Here is a 20,614-nt window from a genome sequence, read left to right on the forward strand (position 1 = left end):
TGAGCATGCGTGCGGCCGCCAGCGGCTGCCTCCAGGCCAGGGCTGGGAGGGGAGGCCAGGCCGCCATCGCCCACACACCCACACCTGACACCTATGTTTTTCTTTGTTTCATGTGCCTGTGTGCTTCTGACCAGCCGCGTGATGGGAGAAGGGCTGGGGGGCCTCTCCCCGAGATCCCCACCTCCCAGGTTGGCCCAGCCCAGTGGTCCACGTTCAGGAACGGGAGAGGCCCCCAAACAAAAGCCAGACCACACTGATGGGTGTTAATGAATCTGTTGAGGCTTGGTGGGGAGCAGGGCAAGAAGGAATTCAGAGGTTCAGAGCAGCTCTGAGGCTGTTTTCCTCCAGGGTCTGCTTCACCCAGGGGAGGAGCGCAGTGATGCGGGTGAACACAGCAGGCATGCTGGCGTCACATTCACGGCTGCCCCAGGACACGATGCCCACCTGGCTCCACACTCCCCCCTTCTCGCACACCAGGGGGCCGCCAGAGTCGCCCTGCAGGGAGAGGGAAACAGGCTCTGGTTTTGTCGTAGCCCGGGCAGCCCGGCCCCTGCGCATGCGCCCAGAGGCCAGCCCACGGCCTGACCCAGGACACCTCTGCCTGCTTTCTGGGTGGGTTGTGGAGGGTTTCAGCAGCTGCTGTGGGTTGAACTTTCTGGAAGTCTGGGCCATTGTGTGACAGAAGTCAGTGCGGCTGAGTGCGTGCAGGGCCGCAGGAGGGCGGGCTGCGCGGGGCAGCGCGGCTGCGGCTCAGCCTCGGCTCTGCCCGGGCCCTGTCCAGGCTGCGCGGCTCACCTCCCGCAGCCGCCACGCACACGCTCACGGGGATCTGACACCATCGCGGCTGACACACTGCACCTGCCTCCCTCCCCCTCAGCCCTCACCCCGTACTCGGGCAGCCATGTCTAGAGAGGGGGGACAGTGTGGGCAGAGCCCAGGAGGCCGCACCATGCAAGGGCCGGTCCCGTTGCCGCCGGCGCAGATCATGTCATCGGTGACGTCATCACCCCAGTACTTCCGACAGTCGGGAGTGGACACGAGGGGCAGCACGGCCTGCCGCAGCTTGTACCAACTCTCCGGGTCTAGAAGGGCAGCGGAGTGAGTGGTCAGTGCGCATGCCCCTCTCCCCCCAACCTGGCAGCTCCCACCCCGATCAGCCCAGTGGAAGGGATGCTCACTGGGCAAGAGCGTCTGGCCCCAGCCTGTGATGACGCACGGTGTCCCTGGCGGGAAGTCAGCCTCGTCACAGGCCAGGCACACGGCAGACACAGTGTCGGTGAAGCGGGCCGGGGTGGCCAGCTTCAGCAGCGCGATGTCATTGTGCACAGGCTCTATACTGGCATGGGGGTTATTGAACACCTGTGGAGGAGAACCGAGCCCCAAGTGAGACCCAGGGAGGAGCCCAGGCTCTGCCATCTTCTGGGGACCAACTCCTTCCCTGGGGGTCCGTCCAGCAGGCCAGGCTACCTCTGCAATGTCCAAAACCTGGACGTCCTCATCAGAATCCAGGTTAAACACCCCCGCCACCACCTTGTCAGCTGTCCTACACATGGACACAGGTAGGGGTGAGACGGGAAAGCGGCCTGCTCCCTGCAACCCTATGAAGCCCCAGGCCGCCCAGGACTCACGTGACCATACAGTGGGCAGCAGTGACCACCCATTCCTCACTGATCAGGGCGCCACCGCAGAAGTAGATGCCATCTTTGTACTGGAGAAGTAAAAGGGGACCATCACAATTCCCACCGGGACAGCACCCCACGCTGCCCACAATCCCCCCTCACCTGAATGTACACCATCCAGGGCCAGGAGCCAGGGACAGCGTCCTCCCCACCGACCACCCTGGACAGGCCACTGAGCTCAGGAGGGATGGCGGGGATCCCGCAGCCTGGGGGAGCCACGAGGTGACAGTCAAAGTGGGCACTGGGGACCCCGCCAGGTCTCACCTCCCATCTCCAGTCTCCTCTCACCCTTGGGGGACCTCAGCTTGCTCCTCCCTTTCCCTCTCTGAAAAGTCAGCCTGACTCCCCCCTTCCCCACAAACCGGTATCCCACAGCTCAGTGTGGTGGGCGCAGGCCCCCGTGGGAGGCTCAGATGCTTGCGCCCCACTCAGCTCTCTTTCCAAGGAAAAACCCAACAGGAGGAGGTGCGGCGGTCAGCAGGGTCCCATGGCTGCCTAGCTTAATCACACAGCTCAGAATCTCAGTTTCCCCATCAGCACCCTGGGGGCGCCACTGTGAGGGCTGCGACGAATGATCGACCAAGTGCTTGCTCCATTCCTGGGACCGAGAAGGCACTGAATAAATAGAGCTTTAAAAGGACAAGCTTCACCGGGCACCAGTGGCTCACGCCTGTAATCCTAGCTACTCGGGAGGCTGAGATTGGAGGATCGGGGTTTGAAGCCAGCCTGGGCAGGAAAGTCCATGAGACTCATCTCCAATAAACCACCAGAAAACAGGAAGTGGTGCTGTGTCTCAAGTGGTAGAGTGCTTTTCTTGAGTTGAAGAGCTCAGGGACAGCACCTAGGCCCAGAGTTCAAGCCCCAAGAAAAAAGGACCAGCTGCTGGCTTACATTCATAGTCCTGGCTACTCAGGAAGCAGAGATCTGAGACCATGGTTCAAAGCCAGCCTGAGGAGACAATCCTTGAGACTTTAATCTCCAATTAACCACCAAAAACAAAAAACCCCAGAAGTGAAGTAGTTGCTCATGTGGTGGAATGTTAACCTTGAGCAAAAAAGCTCAGACACAGTACCCAGGCCCTGAGTTCCAGGACTAACAACAGAAAAAAAAAAAAAAAAAAAAAAAGTCAGGCTTGGGCAGGCAGGGCTGTGCCCCGCACGGCCGCATCGCCGCCTCCTCCACAGGACACAGACCGGCTGCGCAGCGATGCAGAGGGCCCGGCTGCCAGGGTCTCAGGGGGTCTGGGGAGCAGGGGGAGCTGGGACCTGTGTCTTTCTCCCAACGCCCTCTGCAGCTGTGAGGCCAGTGAGGGGGAAGCGGACAGGGACTCGCTCCCGCTCACAGCAAGGTGCCCAGCTACACGGAGCGCAGAACGGGGTGAAGGGAACCAACCTTCCTGCCCAGCGAAGGCAGCGCCCAAGACAGCCCAGCAGCCCAGGAGCCAGAGGCCCAGCATGGTGCCGCCGCCACACAGCTGCGTGTTACCTGCCGGGCTCCTGCTATATACCACGGCGCCCGCTGTTATCTGAGACCTTGAGTGGAGAAGCCCTTTTCTGGGCGCGTGTCCAGTGGGCAGCGTGTGCCAGGCAGGGCAGCGCGGGAGCCTGGGATGGACACAGCTGCCGTCCACGGCTGAGCTCCAGGCCAAGGGCTCAGGGCCACGACGGGGCTGAACAGCAGCCCTGGCCCCATAGCTATGAGCTACAGCCCTGCTGCCCGGGTAGGTTGAACACACTCAAGGTGTGCTCTAGCCATCTGAGCTGTGGGCAGAGAAGTTCAAAGGGCCAAGTGTTCCTGTACTAAGCTGGTTCCCTTCCCCTATAGGCTCCACGGCTGCTCCTCACTCAGCCCCTGCACTCTCCCCTCCCCCTGGCTGCTGCCCAGGGACTGGACTTTTCCAGGGCCACAGGGGTCTCTGAAGGAACCTGAGACGCCATTGCTTGCATTGCCTCTTCATCTCCTCCAGAGAGGCCTTGGCTGTTTGAAAAGTTGCCTTTTCATTCTCCTTGTTTTCTTTCTCTCTTTTCCCACCCACCCCCTCCATTTTGTTTGTTTTGTTTTGGGTCAGTCATGGGGCTTGAACTCTGGGTCTAGGCACTGTCCCTCAGCTCTTCAGCTCAAGGCTAGCACTCTACCACTTGAGCCACAGTGCCACTTCCGGTTTTTTAGTGATTAATTGGAGATAAGAGTCTCGTGGTACAGGCACCAGTAGCTCACACCTGTAATCCAAGCTACCTAGGAGGCTGAGATCTGAGGATCATGAAACTCATGAAATCCATGGGACTTTTATCTCCAATTAACTACTAAAAAGCCAGAAGTGGAATTGTGGCTCAAGTGGTAGAGCACTAGCCATGAACCAGATCAAACTACAACAACAACAAAAAACAGTGTAAGTATAGTGTCCAATTCATTCCAGAGTTCAAATCCCAGGACTGGAACAAAAAGAGAAAAGAGAAATAAACAGATCAGAGAAAGTGAGCGGCCTGAGTTTGCATACCTTTCTGACAGTGACAGCTGTGCTAGAAACAACGCATCGGCCACCATGCATCTGACAACCGCAAATTCCTCCCTCAGTTCCACCATTGCCAGGAGACCCACCCTGTCACCCCCCCACACACACACACAGGAGGGCCTGGGAACCCACAGCTGGCCGTGAGCGGCTGGCGCCGGCGCACCTGAGAGAAGCCCGGGGAGCTGCTTTCCTGAGGATTTCCCATCCTGGCCTGAGTAGTCTACCCCTAATAAAAGTTGAAGAGGGGAGCGACCTCCTGAGGTCGGGACAGAGGCGAGGCCGGGCTGGGGCCGCCGAGGCTCCGCCCTCTGCGGCTCGTGGACTTCAGGGCGGTGAGTGGGGTGAGCCAGGGGCTGGAGAGCAGCGGTCAGCCATGCAGGGCCTGCGGTCCCCGGTGTGCTCCTGGCCTTGTCCTGCTCCTCACTGGGCTCCTGGATGCCTGCACCTCCTCCCAGCAGAGCTGCGGCCCCTGCACACGATCACACGATCGCAGACACCGCGCAGAGCACGCCCTGGCGTTGGCCTCCCCTGGCCAGAGCCCTCTGCCCGTCCTTGGGCTGAGGGGGCCGTGTGTCTCGGGCTGGGGCTCTGCAGGGGCCTGGGAAGGAGGCAGCCGTGGAGCTGCCACCGTGGGGAAGAACCCCAAACCCACAGGTGCGTGCGCGGCGCCTCCCGCCTGCTGCTCCCATGGCAGCGCTCTGAGCATGCGTGCGGCCGCCAGCGGCTGCCTCCAGGCTGGGGCTGGGAGGGGAGGCCAGGCCGCCCTGGCCCCAAACACCACAGCTTTCCACCCATGTTTTTCCCCATTTCCTGTGCCTGTGTGCTTCTGACCAGCCAGCTGATGGGAAGGGGACTCGAGGGGTTCTCCCAGAGACCCCCACGACCGTGTCTGGCCCAGTTCACTCTAGCTCAGTGAAGGTTCAAGTTCAGGAACAAAGGTGACCCTCAAACAAAAGCCAGACAACACTGATGGCAGGTCGTGGGTTTATTGAGGCTTGGGGAGGGGGGAGGCAGGGCAAGAGCAAGCACAGAGCAGCTCTGTGGCTCAGTTTTCCGCCAGGGTCTGCTTCACCCAGGGGAGGTGCGCAGTGATGCGGGTGAACACAGCGGGCATGCTGGCGTCACATTCACGGCTGCCCCAGGACACGATGCCCACCTGGGTCCACACTCCCCCCTTCTCGCACACCAGGGGGCCGCCAGAGTCATTCTGTAGGGAAAATAAAAGAAAAAAGAAAAGGAGGCTCCGGTTTTGTCGTAGCCCGGGCAGCCCGGCCCCTGCGCATGCGCCCAGAGGCCAGCCCACGGCCTGACCCAGGACACCTCTGCCTGCTTTCTGGGTGGGTTGTGGAGGGTTTCAGCAGCTGCTGTGGGTTGAACTTTCTGGAAGTCTGGGCCATTGTGTGACAGAAGTCAGTGCTGCTGAGTGCGTGCAGGGCCGCAGGAGGGCGGGCTGCGCGGGGCAGCGCGGCTGCGGCTCAGCCTCGGCTCTGCCCGGGCCCTGTCCAGGCCGCGCGGCTCACCTCCCGCAGCCGCCACGCACACGCTCACGGGGACCTGACACCATCGCGGCTGACACACTGCACCTGCCTCCCTCCCCCTCAGCCCTCACCCCGTACTCGGGCAGCCATGTCTGGAGAGAGAGGGGGGACAGTGTGGGCAGAGCCCAGGAGGCCGCACCATGCAAGGGCCGGTCCCGTTGCCGCCGGCGCAGATCATGTCATCGGTGATGTCATCACCCCAGTACTTCCGACAGTCGGGAGTGGACACGAGGGGCAGCACGGCCTGCCGCAGCGTGGGTGAATTCTCAGTGTCTACAAGGGCGGAGGAGTGAGTGGTCGGTGCCCGGCGCCCTGCCGTGCCTGGCAGCGCCCACCCCGTCAGCCCGCCGGGCAGGCTGCTCACTGTAGTGCCTGTGGCCCCAGCCTGTGATGACGCACGCGGTCCCTGGCGGGAAGTCAGCCTCGTCACAGGCCAGACACAAGGCAGACACTTCGTCAGTGAAGAGGGCCGGGGTGGCCAGCTTCAGCAGCGCGATGTCATCGTGCACAGGAATTACGCTGGCATTGGGATGAACGAACGCCTGTAGCCAAGAACAGAGCTCCAAGTGAGGCCCACAGAGGAGCCGACAATCTGTGGACATCCGGGGACCCTGACCTTCCCTGGGGGCCTGTCCAGCAGGCCAGGTTACCTGTGCAATCGTCAACACCTGGACATTCTGCCCATTGGCGTTCAGGTTAAACACCCCCGCCACCACCTTTTCAACTGGCCTAGACATGGAGACAAGTAGGGGTGAGGTGGGAGAGTGTCTGCTCCCCTCTTCCGCCCTCCAGAGAGCCCGGGCTGCCAGCCTTACTCGAGCATACAGTGGGCGGCAGTGAGCACCCATTCCTCGCTGATCAACACGCCCGCGCAGGAGTGAACGTCACCTGGGATCTGTGCGAGAAGAAAGACAGTCACTTCCACCAGGAAAGCACCCCGTGCTGACCACACCACACTGCCCCCACGCCCAGCACCCCCTCTCACCCTCAGGGACACCATCCACGGCCAGGATCCAGGGACAGCGTCCTCCCCGCCGATGACCCTGGGCAGGCCACTGAGCTGAGGAGGGATGGCAGGGATCCCGCAGCCTGGGGACACAAGGAGGTGACAGTCAAAGTGGGCACTGGGACCCCGCCAGGTCTCCCCTCCTCCCACCTCCAGTCTCCTCTCACCCTTGGGGATCCCGGCTGGCTCCTCCCTTCCCTTCGCCCTGCCCCCCCCCCCACAAACCTGGTATCCCACAGGTGCAGCTCAGTGTGAGGCGAGCAGGATCCTGGTCAGAGAACTCAGATTCTTGCGCCCCGCTCAGCTCCCCTTCCAGACAAATACAAACAAAAACACAAACAAACATGCAGCAGGCGAGGCGGTCAGCAGGACCCATGGCTGCCTAGTTCAGCCACGCAGCTCAGTCTCAGATTCCCCATCAGCACGGTGGGGCGCAGCTGCCACCCTGCCAGAGTTGGTATGAGGCTGTGACAAATGAGCGGACCAAGCGCTGCTCCATTCCGGGGACAGTATAGGCACTAAGTAAACAGACTTTTTCTTGTGGGGGGGGGTCAGTTGTGGGTCTTGAACTCTAGGCTTGGGCGCTGTCCCTGCACTCTTCAGCTCAAAGGAAGCACTCTACCACGGGACCCACACCACCACTTCTGGTTTTCTGGTGGTTTATTGGACATAAGAGTCTCATGGACTTCCATGCCCAGGCTGGCTTTGAACCATGATCCTCAGATCTCAGCTTCATGAGTAGCTAGGATTACAGGCATGAGTCACTGAAGCCCAGATGTAAATAGGCCTTTAAAAGTACAAGTTTGTAGCAGATACCAGTGGTTCATGACTGTAATCCTAGCTGCTCAGGAGGCTGAGATCTGAGGATCATGGTTCAAAGCCAGCCTGGGCAGCAAAGATTATGAATCACTTGTCTCCAATTGACCACCAAACAACACAAAAAAAGCCAAAGGTGGAGCTTTTGCTCATGTGGTAGAGTGCTAGCCTTGAGGAAAAAACTCAGCAAGAGCAGTAGGCCCAAGTTCAAGCTCCAGGACAACACACACACACACACACACACACACACACACACACACACACACACACACACACACACACGACATGACACGTTTCCAAAGGGCAAGAGTTGAAGGGCCCAAGCCATCAAGTCCCTTCAGTCTGTGCCCAGCTACACGGAGCGCAGAACGGGGTGAGGGGAACCAACCTTCCTGCCCAGCGAAGGCAGCGCCCAAGACAGCCCAGCAGCCCAGGAGCCAGAGGCCCAGCATGGTGCCGCCGCCACACAGCTGCGTGTTACCTGCCGGGCTCCTGCTATATACCACGGCGCCCGCTGTTATCTGAGACCTTGAGTGGAGAAGCCCTTTTCTGGGCGCGTGTCCAGTGGGCAGCGTGTGCCAGGCAGGGCAGCGCGGGAGCCTGGGATGGACACAGCTGCCGTCCACGGCTGAACTCCAGGCCAAGGGCTCAGGGCCACGACGGGGCTGAACAGCAGCCCTGGCCCCATAGCTGTGTGCTACAGCCCTGCTGCCCGGGTAGGCTGAGTCTATGGACTCACAGCTGAGCCCCAGACTAGCAGTGGCTATGGTCTAAGAGTCCAACAAACCTTCTTTCCTCAAATCTCAGGCTCCTGATTAGCTGAGATTACAGGCATGAACCACCAGAGCCTGGGGACATTTGTCTTACTGGAACTCCTTGTCTGTTCCTGGGCTTGGCTCATTTTAGAAGATGGTCTAAGAACAGAGAGTAGGCCACGTGTGTTAGGCAGGAAATCAGAGCACTGAACACTAGGTGTCCTGCCTGAATGAAACCACTCTGCACGAGTGAGCTCATCGTGTAAGCAGCGCTCACCAGGCCCCTCCTGGAAGAGACCAAGGACACCAGTCCCCGGTGTAGCAAGCCTGCACCAGGGGAAGGAATGGGAAAGTAGTTTGTTTTTAAAGATCTACTATAGATCATCACCATTTCGGAAGTCATAATAATTTTATTTACTATTTTTGACACTAAAGTCAGAAGGTCCACTCTTTTTTTTTTTTTTTTTTTGGCCTGGTGAGAATTTTTTTTATTTTTAATATATTTTTATTGTGAAAATACTGTACAGAGGGGTTACAATTACATGGGTAAGATAATGAGCACATTTCTTATCAAGCATTGTAGCCTCCTGCTTTGTTTCCCCTTCCTGTCCCTTCGTATCCTCCCCCCCATCCTCCCCCCCCAAAATTGTAAAGTTCGTTTTTCAACATAACAACTTGTGCATCTCATTGTTGCAATGGGTAGAAGATCCACTCTTAAGGGGACATTTAACACCACCGTGTACTCAGGAGACTGAGATGTGAGGATTAAGCTTCGAAGCCAGCCAGGGCTTTGCAAAAACTCCAAAAGTGAAGCTGTGGCTCAAGTGGTAGAGCACCAGCATTGTAGGAAAAGCCAAATGAAAGGCAAATGTAGGCCCCCCCCTACACACAGACACAGACACAGACACACACACACACACACACACACACACGGAGAGAGAACAAGAAAAGAAAGAAAAGCAAAGAAAGGAAGGAAAAAGGGAGGGAGGGAAGGAGGAAGAGGGAAATGAAGAAAGAACGGGAAAAGGAAGGAGGGAAGGAAAGAAGAAAGAAAGAGAAGAAGAAAGAAAAGGAGAAGGTAAAAACAGCTTTGGGAACAGCCAAGGCCTCTCTGGAGGTGAAGGGGCAGCAGCAAGCACTGGCGTCCGCGTCCCTTTGGAGACGCCTGTGGCCCGGGAAGTCAAGTCCCCCTGGAAGTCCAGCGGCCAGGGTGAGGGGAGAGCGCAGGGCAGGGCGGAGTGAGGAGCTGCCTGGGGAAGGTCTGCGTACAGGGGCTGGGACAGGAGGGACAGGGGCAGAGGCGGTGGCCCCGCCCCTCCCTCCTCCCTGACTGGACATCCTGGGAACCCGCAGCTGGCCGTGAGAGTCTGGCCAGCGCCCGCAGGCTGGGCGGCCTCTGCGGCCCAGGCTTTGTATGTAGTTGTGACAGGCGGTGGGCGGTGAGTGGAGCGATGCCGGGTGGCAGGGGAAGGGGGTCCCTTCCGGAGGAATCCAAGATGTGGGCTGGGAGGTGAGTCCCCTGACTTCCCCAGAGCAGAGAGGGGTGGAGAGGGCGGGCAGAGCTGGGCTGCAGAGCTGGGGCCCATGCGGGGCCTGAGGTGCTGGGTGTGCTCCTGGCCTTGTTCCTGCTCCTCACTGGGCCATGGGGGGGGTGGTGACCCAGGCTCCTGGATGGCTGCGCCTCCTCCCAGCAGAGCTGCGGCCCCTGCACACGATCACACGATCGCAGACACCGCGCAGAGCACGCCCTGGCGTTGGCCTCTGGCCCCTCCTTGGGCTGAGGGGGCCGCCGTGTGCCACCGTGGGGAAGAACCCCAAACTCACAGGTGCGTGCGCAGCGCCTCCCGCCTGCTGCTCCCATGGCAGCGCTCTGAGCATGCGTGCGGCTGCCAGCCGCTGCCTCCAGGCTGGGGCTGGGAGGGGAGGCCAGGCCTCCCTGGCCCCAAACACCACAGCTTTCCACCCATGTTTTTCCCCATTTCCTGTGCCTGTGTGCTTCTGACCAGCCAGCTGATGGGAAGGGGACTAGAGGGATTCTGCCAGAGACCCCACCACCAGGTCTCCTTCAGCTCAGTGGCCCCCAAACCAAAACCAGACAACATTGATGAATGTTTCTGGGTTTATTGAGGCTTGGGGGTCGGGGGAGGGCAAGAGGGAGCAGGGAGCAGCTCTGTGGCTCAGTTTTCCTCCAGGGTCTGCTTCACCCAATCCAGGACCGCAGTGATGCGGGTGAACACAGCGGGAGTGTCCGTACAGCAGAAGTCGCTGCCCCAGGACACGATGCCCACCTGGCTCCACACTCCCCCCTTCTCGCACACCAGGGCACCGCCAGAGTCGCCCTGCAGGGAGAGGGAAACAGGCTCTGGTTTTGTCGTAGCCCAGGCAACCCGGCCTCTGCGCATGCTCCCAGAGGCCAGCCCACGGCCTGACCCAGGACACCTCTGCCTGCTTTCTGGGTGGGTTGTGGAGGGTTTCAGCAGCTGCTGTGGGTTGAACTTTCTGGAAGTCTGGGCCATTGTGTGACAGAAGTCAGTGCGGCTGAGTGCGTGCAGGGCCGCAGGAGGGCGGGCTGCGCGGGGCAGCGCGGCTGCGGCTCAGCCTCGGCTCTGCCCGGGCCCTGTCCAGGCTGCGCGGCTCACCGCCCGCAGCCGCCACGCACACGCTCACGGGGACCTGACACCATCGCGGCTGACACACTGCACCTGCCTCCCTCCCCCTCAGCCCTCACCCCGTACTCGGGCAGCCATGTCTAGAGAGAGAGGGGGGACAGTGTGGGCAGAGCCCAGGATTCCGCACAATGCAAGGGGAGGTCCCGTTGCCTCCAGCGCAGATCATGTCATCGGTGACGTTATCACCCCAGTACTTCCGACAGTCGGGAGTGGACACGAGGGGCAGCACGGCCTGCCGCAGCGTGGGTGCTCTTTGATGGTCTGGAAGGGCAGCGGAGGGCGAGGTCAGTGCCACGGCCCTGCCCAGCCTGGCAGCTCCCAGCCCCACCAGCCCCAGACAAGCTGCTCACCGTCGTATTGGGTCTGGCCCCAGCCTGTGATGACGCACGGTGTCCCTGGCGGGAAGTCAGCCTCGTCACAGGCCAGGCACACGGCGGACACAGTGTCGGTGAAGCAGGCCGGGGTGGCCAGCTTCAGCAGCGCGATGTCATTGGGTACAGGTTTACTGTACACTTTACCAGGTTTACTGAACACCTGTGGAGGAGAACAGAGTCCCAAGTGAGGCCCAAGGAGGAGCCCAGGCTCTGCCATCTTCTGGGGACCAACTCCTTCCCTGGGGGTCTGTCCAGCAGGCCTGGCTACCTCTGCAACGTCCAAGACCTGGACATCCTTCTCATCAGAATCCAGGTTAAACGCCCCCGCCACCACCTTGTCACCTGGCCTAGGCATGGAGACAGGTAGGGGTGAGATGGGAGAGAGGCTGCTCCCCTCCTCTGCTCTACAGAGAGCGCAGGCTGCCAGCCTTACATGACCCCACAGTGGGCAGCAGTGAGCACCCATTCCTCGCTGATCAGGGCGCCACCGCAGAAGTGGAAGCTGTCTTCATACTGGGGAAAAAAAAGGGACTGTCACAATTCCACCAGGACAGCACCCCATGCTGACTGCCACCCACACTGCCCCCACGCCCAGCACCCCCTCTCACCTGAATGGACACCTGCCAGGGCCAGGAGCCAGGGACAGCGTCCTCCCCATTGACCACCCTGGACAGCCCACTGACCTCAGGAGGGATGGCGGGGATCCCGCAGCCTGGGGACACAAGGAGGTGACAGCCAAAGTGGACCAATCAGGTCTCCCCCCCTCCCACCTCCTGTCTCCTCTCACCCTTGGGGGACCCCGGCTGGCTCCTCCCTTCCCTTCACCCTGCCCCCTGCCCCCCCACAAACCTGGTATCCCACAAGTGCAGCTCAGTGTGAGGCGAGCAGGATCCTGGTCAGAGAACTCAGATTCTTGCGCCCCACTCAGCTCCCCTTCCAGACAAACACAAACAAAAACACACACAGACATGCAGCACGCGAGGCGGTCAGCAGGACCCATGGCTGCCTAGTTCAGCCACGCAGCTCAGTCTCAGTTTCCCCATCAGCACAGTGGGGCGCAGCCGCCACCCTGCCAGAGTTGGTGTGAGGCTGTGACAAATGAGCGGACCAAGCGCTGCTCCATTCCGGGGACAGAGGAGAACTAAGAGCTGTAAAAGGACAAGCTTCTAGTGCTCACATCTGTGATCCTAGACACTCAACAGACTGAGAGCTGACGACCACGGTTCAAAGCCAGCCTCAGGAGACAGCCCTCGGGACTCTACTCTCCAATTAACCACCAAAAAAAGTCAGAAGTAAAAAGAAACTTGATTTTTAAAAAACCTCAGAAACAGAAGCTTGGCCCTGAAGGATGAATATAAAAACGGAAAATGAAACAAAACAAGATAACCCCCCCCCCCAGGCTTGGGCAGGCAGGGCTGAGGGGGCTGAGCCGCCACTGCCCCTTCAGTCTGTCCCTGTGCCTCGCACGGGGTACGGGGTACAGGGGGTCTGGGGAGCAGGGGGAGCTGGGACCTGTGTCTTTCTCCCAACACCCCCTGCAGCTGTGAGGCCAGTGAGGGGGAAGAGGACAGGGACTCGCTCCCGCTCACAGCTACACGGAGCGCAGAACGGGGTGAGGGGAACCAACCTTCCTGCCCAGCGAAGGCAGCGCCCAAGACAGCCCAGCAGCCCAGGAGCCAGAGGCCCAGCATGGTGCCGCCGCCACACAGCTGCGTGTTACCTGCCGGGCTCCTGCTATATACCACGGCGCCCGCTGTTATCTGAGACCTTGAGTGGAGAAGCCCTTTTCTGGGCGCGTGTCCAGTGGGCAGCGTGTGCCAGGCAGGGCAGCGCGGGAGCCTGGGATGGACACAGCTGCCGTCCACGGCTGAGCTCCAGGCCAAGGGCTCAGGGCCACGACGGGGCTGAACAGCAGCCCTGGCCCCATAGCTGTGAGCTACAGCCCTGCTGCCCGGGTAGGCTGAGTCTATGGACTCACAGCTGAGCCCCACACTGGTAGAGGCTGTGGTCTTGGGGTGCCCTAGGACCCTGGACAGAGTTGTTGTGTTTCTTCCAGAAGCCCTGTGCAGCTGGAGGAGCAGGCCTTCCCTCCAGGCAGAGGCTCAGGGGGGAGGCCTGGTGTGGGGGCAGTGCTGAGGATGGAGGCCCAGAAGGCTCAGAGAGGACTCCGCTCCAGGCGTGTTGTAGCCATGTGGGTGTGGGCAGAGCAGCTGGAAGGGCCAAGGGCTCCTGCGCTGAGCAGCTTCCCTTCCCCTGTGGCACATGGCATCCTGGGCCCAGCGTGGTGCATGGACCAGCCAGGGGGTCTTGTTATATCACCTGATGAATGTTTTACCACCCCGTAAGTGTTATATCCACCTGTAATTGCTGAAGGAGTCTGGATCAAGTGATTGCAGGGGTGCAGGGAAACCTGTGTCTTGCTTTGGTTGACCGGGTGGATTGTTTCCTGGCAGTTGTGGAACTGGGAAACATTTTGGGTGAGGTTGTCAGGTGCAGGACCAGCGCCCCTTAGACGAGCAGGGCTTGATCTCCTCTGGCTGCTTTTAATTTCCCTGCATGGTGACCAGTATGCTGCTTCTAGCACAAATTTCAGTGTCAGACAGCAGTGTGGCCTTGGGCCATTGACTTGCTCTGATCTGTTTCTCTTTCTTGATTTTCTATTTTTGTTCTTCTTGTAGGGCTTGAATTCCAGTCCTGGACAATGAACCTACATGGTTTGTTCATTTGTTTTTTTCCCTCCTCAAGTCTCGTGTCCTACTATTTTAGCCACTGCCTCACTTCTTGCTTTTTAATAGTTTATTGGAGCTAAGAGTGTCATGACTTTTCTGCCAGAGCTGGTGTAGAATTTCAATCCTCTGATCTCAGCCTCCTGAGTAGCTAGAGCCACAGGCATTAGTCACCAGAGTCCCGATGCGTTTGTTTTTCTTGAGCTACTTATCTTCATTTTAGAAGATGGTCTAAGGACACAGAGCGGGCCACATGTGTTAGGCAGGAAAGCAGAGCACTGAACATATGGTGTTCTGTCTGAATGAAACCATGCAGGAGTGAGTTCCTTCTGTCAAGCAGCAGCCACCAGGCCCCTCCTGGAAGACCAAGGATACCACTCCCCCGTGTAGCAAGCTTGCAGCTTAAAGTATTTTGATTTTAAAGATCAAACATACATCACCACCAGCTAAGAAGTTATAATAATCATATTTACTATTACTGACACCAAGGACAAGAGGTCTATTTGTTTTGGGGAGGGGTGAGAACTCTGGGCCTGGGCGCTGTCCCTCGGCTCTCCAGCTCAAGGCTAGCGCTCTACCACTTCAACCACAGAGCCACTTCTGAGATTTTGGTCGTTAATTGGAGATAAGACTCACAGACTTTCTTGCTCAGGATGGCTTTGAACCATGATCTTCAGATCTCGGCCTCCTGAGTAGCTAGGATGACAGATAGGAGCCACCGGTGTTTGGCTCATGAAGTCTAATTTTAAGGGGACATAAACAACACAATATACTCTGGAGAATGCCATGTGAGGATCAAGGTTTGAAGCCAGCCAGGGCAGGAATGTCTGAGAGACTTGAGAGACTGTTATTTCCAAATAGGGGGCAAAAAAGCCAGAAGTGAAGCTGTGGCTCAAGTGGTAGAGTTACCATCCTTGAGTGGAAAATTCCAATGAGGTGACAGAGTCTGTGTATGTGCACACACACAGACACACAAGAAAGGAAAGGAAAAAGGAAGGAAGGAAAGAAGGAGGAAAGCAGATAACGAGGGAGAAACATGGGAATAAAGGAAAGAAGGAAGCCACGAAGGAATGAGAGAAGGGAAAGGAAAGGAGGAAGGAAAAGAAGAAGGAAAGAAAGAAACTACTGAGAAAAATCTCAGTTTTGACATTGGTCGAGGCATTTCCGGAGGAGGGAAGAGGCCACTTCAGAGACCCCAGTGGCCCTGGAGGAGCCAAGGGCCCCGAAGGAAGCAGCAGCAGCAGCAGCAGCAGCAGGGAGTGGGGGGAGGGCAGGGTCTGAGTGAGGAGCAGCCTGGGGAAGGTGCTCCAGGGCCTGGGATGGGAGGGACAGGAGCAGAAGCGGTCCCCACGCCCATTCCGGTGACCACGCCCCGAGACACACAGTGTCCCCGCCCCTCCCTCACCCACAACCCTCCGTGTGGCTCCGCCCCCGAGCCGTGGCCCCACCCGTCCCTCACCCACCCCTTTAAGTGGCCCCGCCCTGCGCCGTGGCCCCGCCCCTCCATCACCCACCCCTTCACCTGGCCGCGCCCCCACGCTGTGGCCCCGCCCCGCGCCGTGGCCCCACCCCTCCTTCACCCACCCCTTCACGTGGCCCCGCCCCGCGCCGTGGCCCCGCCCCGCGCCGTGGCCCCGCCCCGCGCCGTGGCCCCGCCCCTGCCTCCTCCCGGCTGATAGGAGGCCCTGGGAACCCGCAGCTGGCCGGGAGAGGCCCGCCTCCCGCAGGCTGGGCGGCCCAGCTGTGCCGCGGCCGTGTCCTCGGCGGCCCAGGCTTTGTACACAGTTGTGACAGGCAGTGGGGCGGCGAGTGGAGGGACCGGGCGGGCTGGGCAGGGCCCACAAGCGAGGCGGGAGCAGGCATTGCTGATTTCTGCCCCCCCTCCCCCCCCATTCCGGGACTCGGGCCTGGTCGCTGTCCTGTGCTGCTTTGGCTCAAGGCTTTACCCCCTGGGTCACAGCTCCACTTCCAGACTTCGGCTTCCTGTTTGAGGGGTCGTTAATTGGCAGTGTGCGTCTGGTGGGCTTCCCGGCCAGGCTGGCTTTGCTGCACAATCCACAGGTCTAAGGCTGGTGGCGAGGCGTACAGGCTGGGGCTGCTGGCACCATGCTGCAAGGCTGGCTTTTTTTTTTTTTTTTTTTTTTGTCGGTCGTGGGGCTTGAACTCTGGGCCTGGGCGCTGTCCCTCAGCTCTTCAGCTCAAGGCGAGCGCTCTACCACTTGAGCTACAGCGCCACTTCCGGTTTTCTGGTGGTTTATTGGAGATAGGAGTCTCACGGTCTCTCCTGCCCGGGCTGGCTTTGAACCGCGATCCTCAGATCTCAGCCTCCTGAGTAGCTAGGATTACAGGCGTGAGCCACCAGCGCCCGGCAAGGCTGGCTTTTGATAGCAGTCAGGATGTGTAATGACGACGTATTACTTGAAGAAGGAAAAAGCCAGCCAGGCCAGGGAAAGTGCTTGCGGCCCCGAGGGTGAGGACCGAGCCCCAGCTGTGGCCCTGCTCCCTCTCAAAGTGACCTGCAGCACCCACACAGCATCCTGGCCAGAGCCAAGGTCAGACGCCTGACCTCCTGGGAGGGGAACAGGGCTGGGGGGAGGGCAGGCGTACCCCCAGGCACTGGCTGGTGGGTCAGTCCCCACGTGCACGAAGGCTTGGCCTGGCTGGGAGGAGGGCAGGGCTGTGACTGGCACATCGCCGTCCTGGCTGTGGCGTGGGATAGCCTGGGAGCAGCTTGTCTGCAGCCTGCAGGTTCCAGAAGCTTCCTTCTGGCTGCAGAGCTTAGGCCTCCCTAAGCCTGCGCGCCTCATTGACCTACACTGGGCCATGGGGGGGGGGGGTGACTCAGGCTCCTGGATGGCTGCGCCTCCTCCCAGCAGAGCTGCGGCCCCTGCACACGATCACACGATCGCAGACACCGCGCAGAGCACGCCCTGGCGTTGGCCTCCCCTGGCCAGAGCCCTCTGGCCCGTCCTTGGGCTGAGGGGGCCGTGTGTCTCGGGCTGGGGCTCTGCAGGGGCCTGGGAAGGAGGCAGCCGTGGAGCTGCCACCGTGGGGAAGAACCCCAAACCCACAGGTGCGTGCGCGGCGCCTCCCGCCTGCTGCTCCCATGGCAGCGCTCTGAGCATGCGTGCGGCCGCCAGCGGCTGCCTCCAGGCCGGGGCTGGGAGGGGAGGCCAGGCCGCCATCACCCACACATCCACACCCTGACACCTGTGTTTCCCCCATTTCACCTCCCTGTGTTTTTCTGACCACCCTCGAGGGAGCTGGAGCGCAAATGATGGGAAAGGGACCAGAGGGGTTCCCCAGAGACACCCAAACCCGGTCTGGGCCAGCTGAGTGGCCCCCAAACCAAAGCCAGACAACACTCATGAATGTTTATTGAGGTTTGGTGGGAGGCAGGGCAAGAGGGAGCAGGGAGCAGCTCTGTGGCTCAGTTTTCCTTCAGGATCTGCTTCACCCAATCCAGGACCGCAGTGATGCGGGTGAACACAGCGGGGGTGTCCCCAGGGCAGAATCCGCTGCCCCAGGACACGATGCCCACCTGGGTCCACACTCCCCCCTTCTTGCACACCAGGGGGCCGCCAGAGTCGCCCTGCAGGGAGAGGGAAACAGGCTCTGGTTTTGTCGTAGCCCGGGCAACCCGGCCCCTGCGCATGCGCCCAGAGGCCAGCCCACGGCCTGACCCAGGACACCTCTGCCTGCTTTCTGGGTGGGTTGTGGAGGGTTTCAGCAGCTGCTGTGGGTTGAACTTTCTGGAAGTCTGGGCCATTGTGTGACAGAAGTCAGTGCGGCTGAGTGCGTGCAGGGGGCGCAGGAGGGCGGGCTGCGCGGGGCAGCGCGGCTGCGGCTCAGCCTCGGCTCTGCCCGGGCCCTGTCCAGGCTGCGCGGCTCACCTCCCGCAGCCGCCACGCACACGCTCACGGGGACCTGACACCATCGCGGCTGACACACTGCCCCTGCCTCCCTCCCCCTCAGCCCTCACCCCGTACTCGGGCAGCCATGTCTAGAGAGGGGGGACAGTGTGGGCAGAGCCCAGGAGGCCGCACCATGCAAGGGGAGGTCCCATCGCTTCCAGCGCAGATCATGTCATCGGTGACCAGGTCGCCCCAGATCTCCTTACAGACGGGAGTGGACACAAGGGGCAGCATGGCCTGCTGCAGCGTGGGTGCTCTTTGATAGTCTGGAAGGGCAGCGGAGGGCGAGGTCAGTGCCACGGCCCTGCCCAGCCTGGCAGCTCCCAGGCCCACCAGCCCCGGACAAGCTGCTCACCGTCGTATTGGGTCTGGCCCCAGCCTGTGATGACGCACTCAGTCCCTGGCGGGAAGTCAGCCTCGTCACAGGCCAGACACACGGCGGACACAGTGTCGGTGAAGCGGGCCGGGGTGGCCAGCTTCAGCAGCGCGATGTCATTGTGCACAGGCTCTATACTGGCATGGGGGTTATTGAACACCTGTGGAGGAGAACCGAGCCCCAAGTGAGACCCAGGGAGGAGCCCAGGCTCTGCCATCTTCTGGGGACCAACTCCTTCCCTGGGGGTCCGTCCAGCAGGCCAGGCTACCTCTGCAATGTCCAAGACCTGGACGCCCTCCTCATCAGGATCCAGGTTAAACGCCCCCACCACCACCTTGTCATCTGTCCTACACATGGACACAGGTAGGGGTGAGATGGGAGAGAGGCTGTTCCCCTCCTTTGCCCTCTAGAGCCCACAGGACTCACGTGACCCCACAGTGGGCAGCAGTGACCACCCATTCCTCGCTGATCAGGGCGCCACCGCAGAAGTGGAAGCCTGCATACTGGGAAGAAGAAGGGACTGTCACAATTCCACCAGGACAGCACCCCATGCTGACTGCCACCCACACTGCCCCCACGCCCAGCACCCCCTCTCACCTGAATGGACACCTGCCAGGGCCAGGAGCCAGGGACAGCGTCCTCCCCATTGACCACCCTGGACAGCCCACTGACCTCAGGAGGGATGGCAGGGATCCCGCAGCCTGGGGACACAAGGAGGTGACAGCCAAAGTGGGCACTGGGACCCCACCAGGTCTCCTCCCCTCCCACCTCCTGTCTCCTCTCACCCTTGGGGGACCCCGGCTGGCTCCTCCCTTGCCTTCACCCTGCCCCCTGCCCCCCCCCACAAACCTGGTATCCCACATTTGCAGCTCAGTGTGAGGCGAGCAGGATCCTGGTCAGAGAACTCAGATTCTTGCGCCCCGCTCAGCTCCCCTTCCAGACAAATACACACACACACAGACATGCAGCAGGCGAGGCGGTCAGCAGGACCCATGGCTGCCTAGTTCAGCCATGCAGCTCAGTCTCAGTTTCCCCATCAGCACGGTGGGGCGCAGCCGCCACCCTGCCAGAGTTGGTGTGAGGCTGTGACAAATGAGCGGACCAAGCGCTGCTCCATTCCGGGGACAGAGGAGAACTAAGAGCTGTAAAAGGACAAGCTTCTAGTGCCCACATCTGTGATCCTAGACACTCAACAGACTGAGAGCTGATGACCACGGTTCAAAGCCAGCGTCAGGAGACAGCCCTCGAGACTCTACTCTCCAATTAACCACCAAAAAAAGCCCAAAGTGGAGCTGTGGTAGAGTGCTGGCCTTTAGTAAAAACAACTCAGAGCCAGGGGCTGGGAAGGTGGCTCAGTGGTAGAGTGTTCGCCTCCCATGCATGAGGCCCTGGGTTCGATTCCTCAGCACCACATAAGCAGAAAAAGCTGGAAGTGGTGCTGTGGCTCAAGTGGTAGAACACTAGCCTTGAGCTGAAGAGCTGAGGGACAGCGTCCAGGCCCAGAGTTCAAGCCCCACGGCTGACCAAAAAAACAAAAAAACTCAGAGACAGAGACTAGGCCCTGAAGGATGAACATAAAAAAGGAGAAAACAAAGCAAAACCCTCAGGCTTGTGCAGGCAGGGCTGAGGGGGCCGAGCCGCCACTGCCCCTTCAGTCTGTCCCTGTGCCCCGCACGGCCGCATCGCCGCCTCCTCCACAGGACACAGACCGCTGCGCAGCGATGCAGAGGGCCCGGCTGCCAGGGTCTCAGGGGGTCTGGGGAGCAGGGGGAGCTGGGACCTGTGTCTTTCTCCCAACGCCCCCTGCAGCTGTGAGGCCAGTGAGGGGGAAGCGGACAGGGACTCGCTCCCGCTCACAGCAAGGTGCCCAGCTACACGGAGCGCAGACCAGGGTGAGGGGAACCAACCTTCCTGCCCAGCGAAGGCAGCGCCCAAGACAGCCCAGCAGCCCAGGAGCCAGAGGCCCAGCATGGTGCCGCCGCCACACAGCTGCGTGTTACCTGCCGGGCTCCTGCTATATACCACGGCGCCCGCTGTTATCTGAGACCTTGAGTGGAGAAGCCCTTTTCTGGGCGCGTGTCCAGTGGGCAGCGTGTGCCAGGCAGGGCAGCGCGGGAGCCTGGGATGGACACAGCTGCCGTCCACGGCTGAGCTCCAGGCCAAGGGCTCAGGGCCACGACGGGGCTGAACAGCAGCCCTGGCCCCATAGCTGTGTGCTACAGCCCTGCTGCCCGGGTAGGCTGAGTCTA

The 20,614-nt window shown here is 60.3% G+C and overlaps 4 protein-coding genes across 4 annotated transcripts; all 4 read right to left on the bottom strand.

Moving 5' to 3' along the window:
* Window positions 1-266: 266 nt before the first annotated feature.
* Window positions 267-3,135, bottom strand: LOC138825082 (chymotrypsinogen B-like). The gene is made up of 7 exons (XM_070019454.1): window positions 3,072-3,135; window positions 1,782-1,885; window positions 1,629-1,708; window positions 1,468-1,543; window positions 1,179-1,359; window positions 949-1,082; window positions 267-495 (listed from the first exon to the last, which is right to left on the bottom strand). Exons 1-7 carry the CDS (start codon window positions 3,133-3,135, stop codon window positions 310-312), a joined length of 825 nt encoding a protein of 274 aa, XP_069875555.1. The 3' UTR covers window positions 267-309.
* Window positions 3,136-5,168: 2,033 nt separating this feature from the next.
* Window positions 5,169-6,729, bottom strand: LOC138825087 (chymotrypsinogen B-like). Its single transcript, XM_070019459.1, has 6 exons — window positions 6,715-6,729; window positions 6,545-6,624; window positions 6,380-6,458; window positions 6,094-6,271; window positions 5,869-6,002; window positions 5,169-5,398 (listed from the first exon to the last, which is right to left on the bottom strand). The coding sequence occupies exons 1-6, from the start codon at window positions 6,727-6,729 to the stop codon at window positions 5,237-5,239; spliced, it is 648 nt and encodes a 215-aa protein (XP_069875560.1). The 3' UTR covers window positions 5,169-5,236.
* A 3,712-nt stretch (window positions 6,730-10,441) lies between these two features.
* On the bottom strand, window positions 10,442-13,040 carry LOC138825088 (chymotrypsinogen B-like). Its single transcript, XM_070019460.1, has 7 exons — window positions 12,824-13,040; window positions 11,958-12,061; window positions 11,783-11,862; window positions 11,618-11,696; window positions 11,326-11,509; window positions 11,103-11,236; window positions 10,442-10,645 (listed from the first exon to the last, which is right to left on the bottom strand). The coding sequence occupies exons 1-7, from the start codon at window positions 13,038-13,040 to the stop codon at window positions 10,484-10,486; spliced, it is 960 nt and encodes a 319-aa protein (XP_069875561.1). The 3' UTR covers window positions 10,442-10,483.
* A 4,413-nt stretch (window positions 13,041-17,453) lies between these two features.
* LOC138825083 (chymotrypsinogen B-like) lies at window positions 17,454-20,336 on the bottom strand. The gene is made up of 8 exons (XM_070019455.1): window positions 20,273-20,336; window positions 19,215-19,298; window positions 18,963-19,066; window positions 18,792-18,868; window positions 18,634-18,712; window positions 18,345-18,525; window positions 18,122-18,255; window positions 17,454-17,667 (listed from the first exon to the last, which is right to left on the bottom strand). Exons 1-8 carry the CDS (start codon window positions 20,334-20,336, stop codon window positions 17,506-17,508), a joined length of 885 nt encoding a protein of 294 aa, XP_069875556.1. The 3' UTR covers window positions 17,454-17,505.
* Window positions 20,337-20,614: the final 278 nt, after the last annotated feature.

Source organism: Dipodomys merriami, unplaced genomic scaffold (assembly GCF_024711535.1).
Source record: "Dipodomys merriami isolate MVZ:Mamm:240054 unplaced genomic scaffold, mDipMer1.0.p SCAF_134, whole genome shotgun sequence".
In the NCBI taxonomy this organism is placed as follows: Eukaryota; Metazoa; Chordata; class Mammalia; order Rodentia; family Heteromyidae; genus Dipodomys; species Dipodomys merriami.

Excerpts from the sequence above, each read along its gene's own strand:
- LOC138825083 (XM_070019455.1), bottom strand. The coding sequence starts at position 20,336 with ATGCTGGGCCTCTGGCTCCTGGGCTGCTGGGCTGTCTTGGGCGCTGCC. Across the intron at positions 19,299-20,272 it reads TGCCTTCGCTGGGCAGGAAG|GGGAGCTGAGCGGGGCGCAA; the intron begins GTTGGTTCCCCT and ends TTTGTCTGGAAG. Across the intron at positions 18,526-18,633 it reads AGGTCTTGGACATTGCAGAG|GTGTTCAATAACCCCCATGC; the intron begins GTAGCCTGGCCT and ends TCTCCTCCACAG.
- LOC138825082 (XM_070019454.1), bottom strand. The coding sequence starts at position 3,135 with ATGCTGGGCCTCTGGCTCCTGGGCTGCTGGGCTGTCTTGGGCGCTGCC. Across the intron at positions 1,544-1,628 it reads GCTGCCCACTGTATGGTCAC|GACAGCTGACAAGGTGGTGG; the intron begins GTGAGTCCTGGG and ends GTCCATGTGTAG. Across the intron at positions 1,360-1,467 it reads AGGTTTTGGACATTGCAGAG|GTGTTCAATAACCCCCATGC; the intron begins GTAGCCTGGCCT and ends TCTCCTCCACAG.
- LOC138825087 (XM_070019459.1), bottom strand. Across the intron at positions 6,459-6,544 it reads GCCGCCCACTGTATGCTCGA|GCCAGTTGAAAAGGTGGTGG; the intron begins GTAAGGCTGGCA and ends CTCCATGTCTAG. Across the intron at positions 5,399-5,868 it reads ACGGGACCGGCCCTTGCATG|AATGACTCTGGCGGCCCCCT; the intron begins GTGCGGCCTCCT and ends TTTTCCCTACAG.
- LOC138825088 (XM_070019460.1), bottom strand. The coding sequence starts at position 13,040 with ATGCTGGGCCTCTGGCTCCTGGGCTGCTGGGCTGTCTTGGGCGCTGCC. Across the intron at positions 12,062-12,823 it reads CCCCAGACCCCCTGTACCCC|GCTGCGGGATCCCCGCCATC; the intron begins GTACCCCGTGCG and ends TTGTGTCCCCAG. Across the intron at positions 11,510-11,617 it reads AGGTCTTGGACGTTGCAGAG|GTGTTCAGTAAACCTGGTAA; the intron begins GTAGCCAGGCCT and ends TCTCCTCCACAG.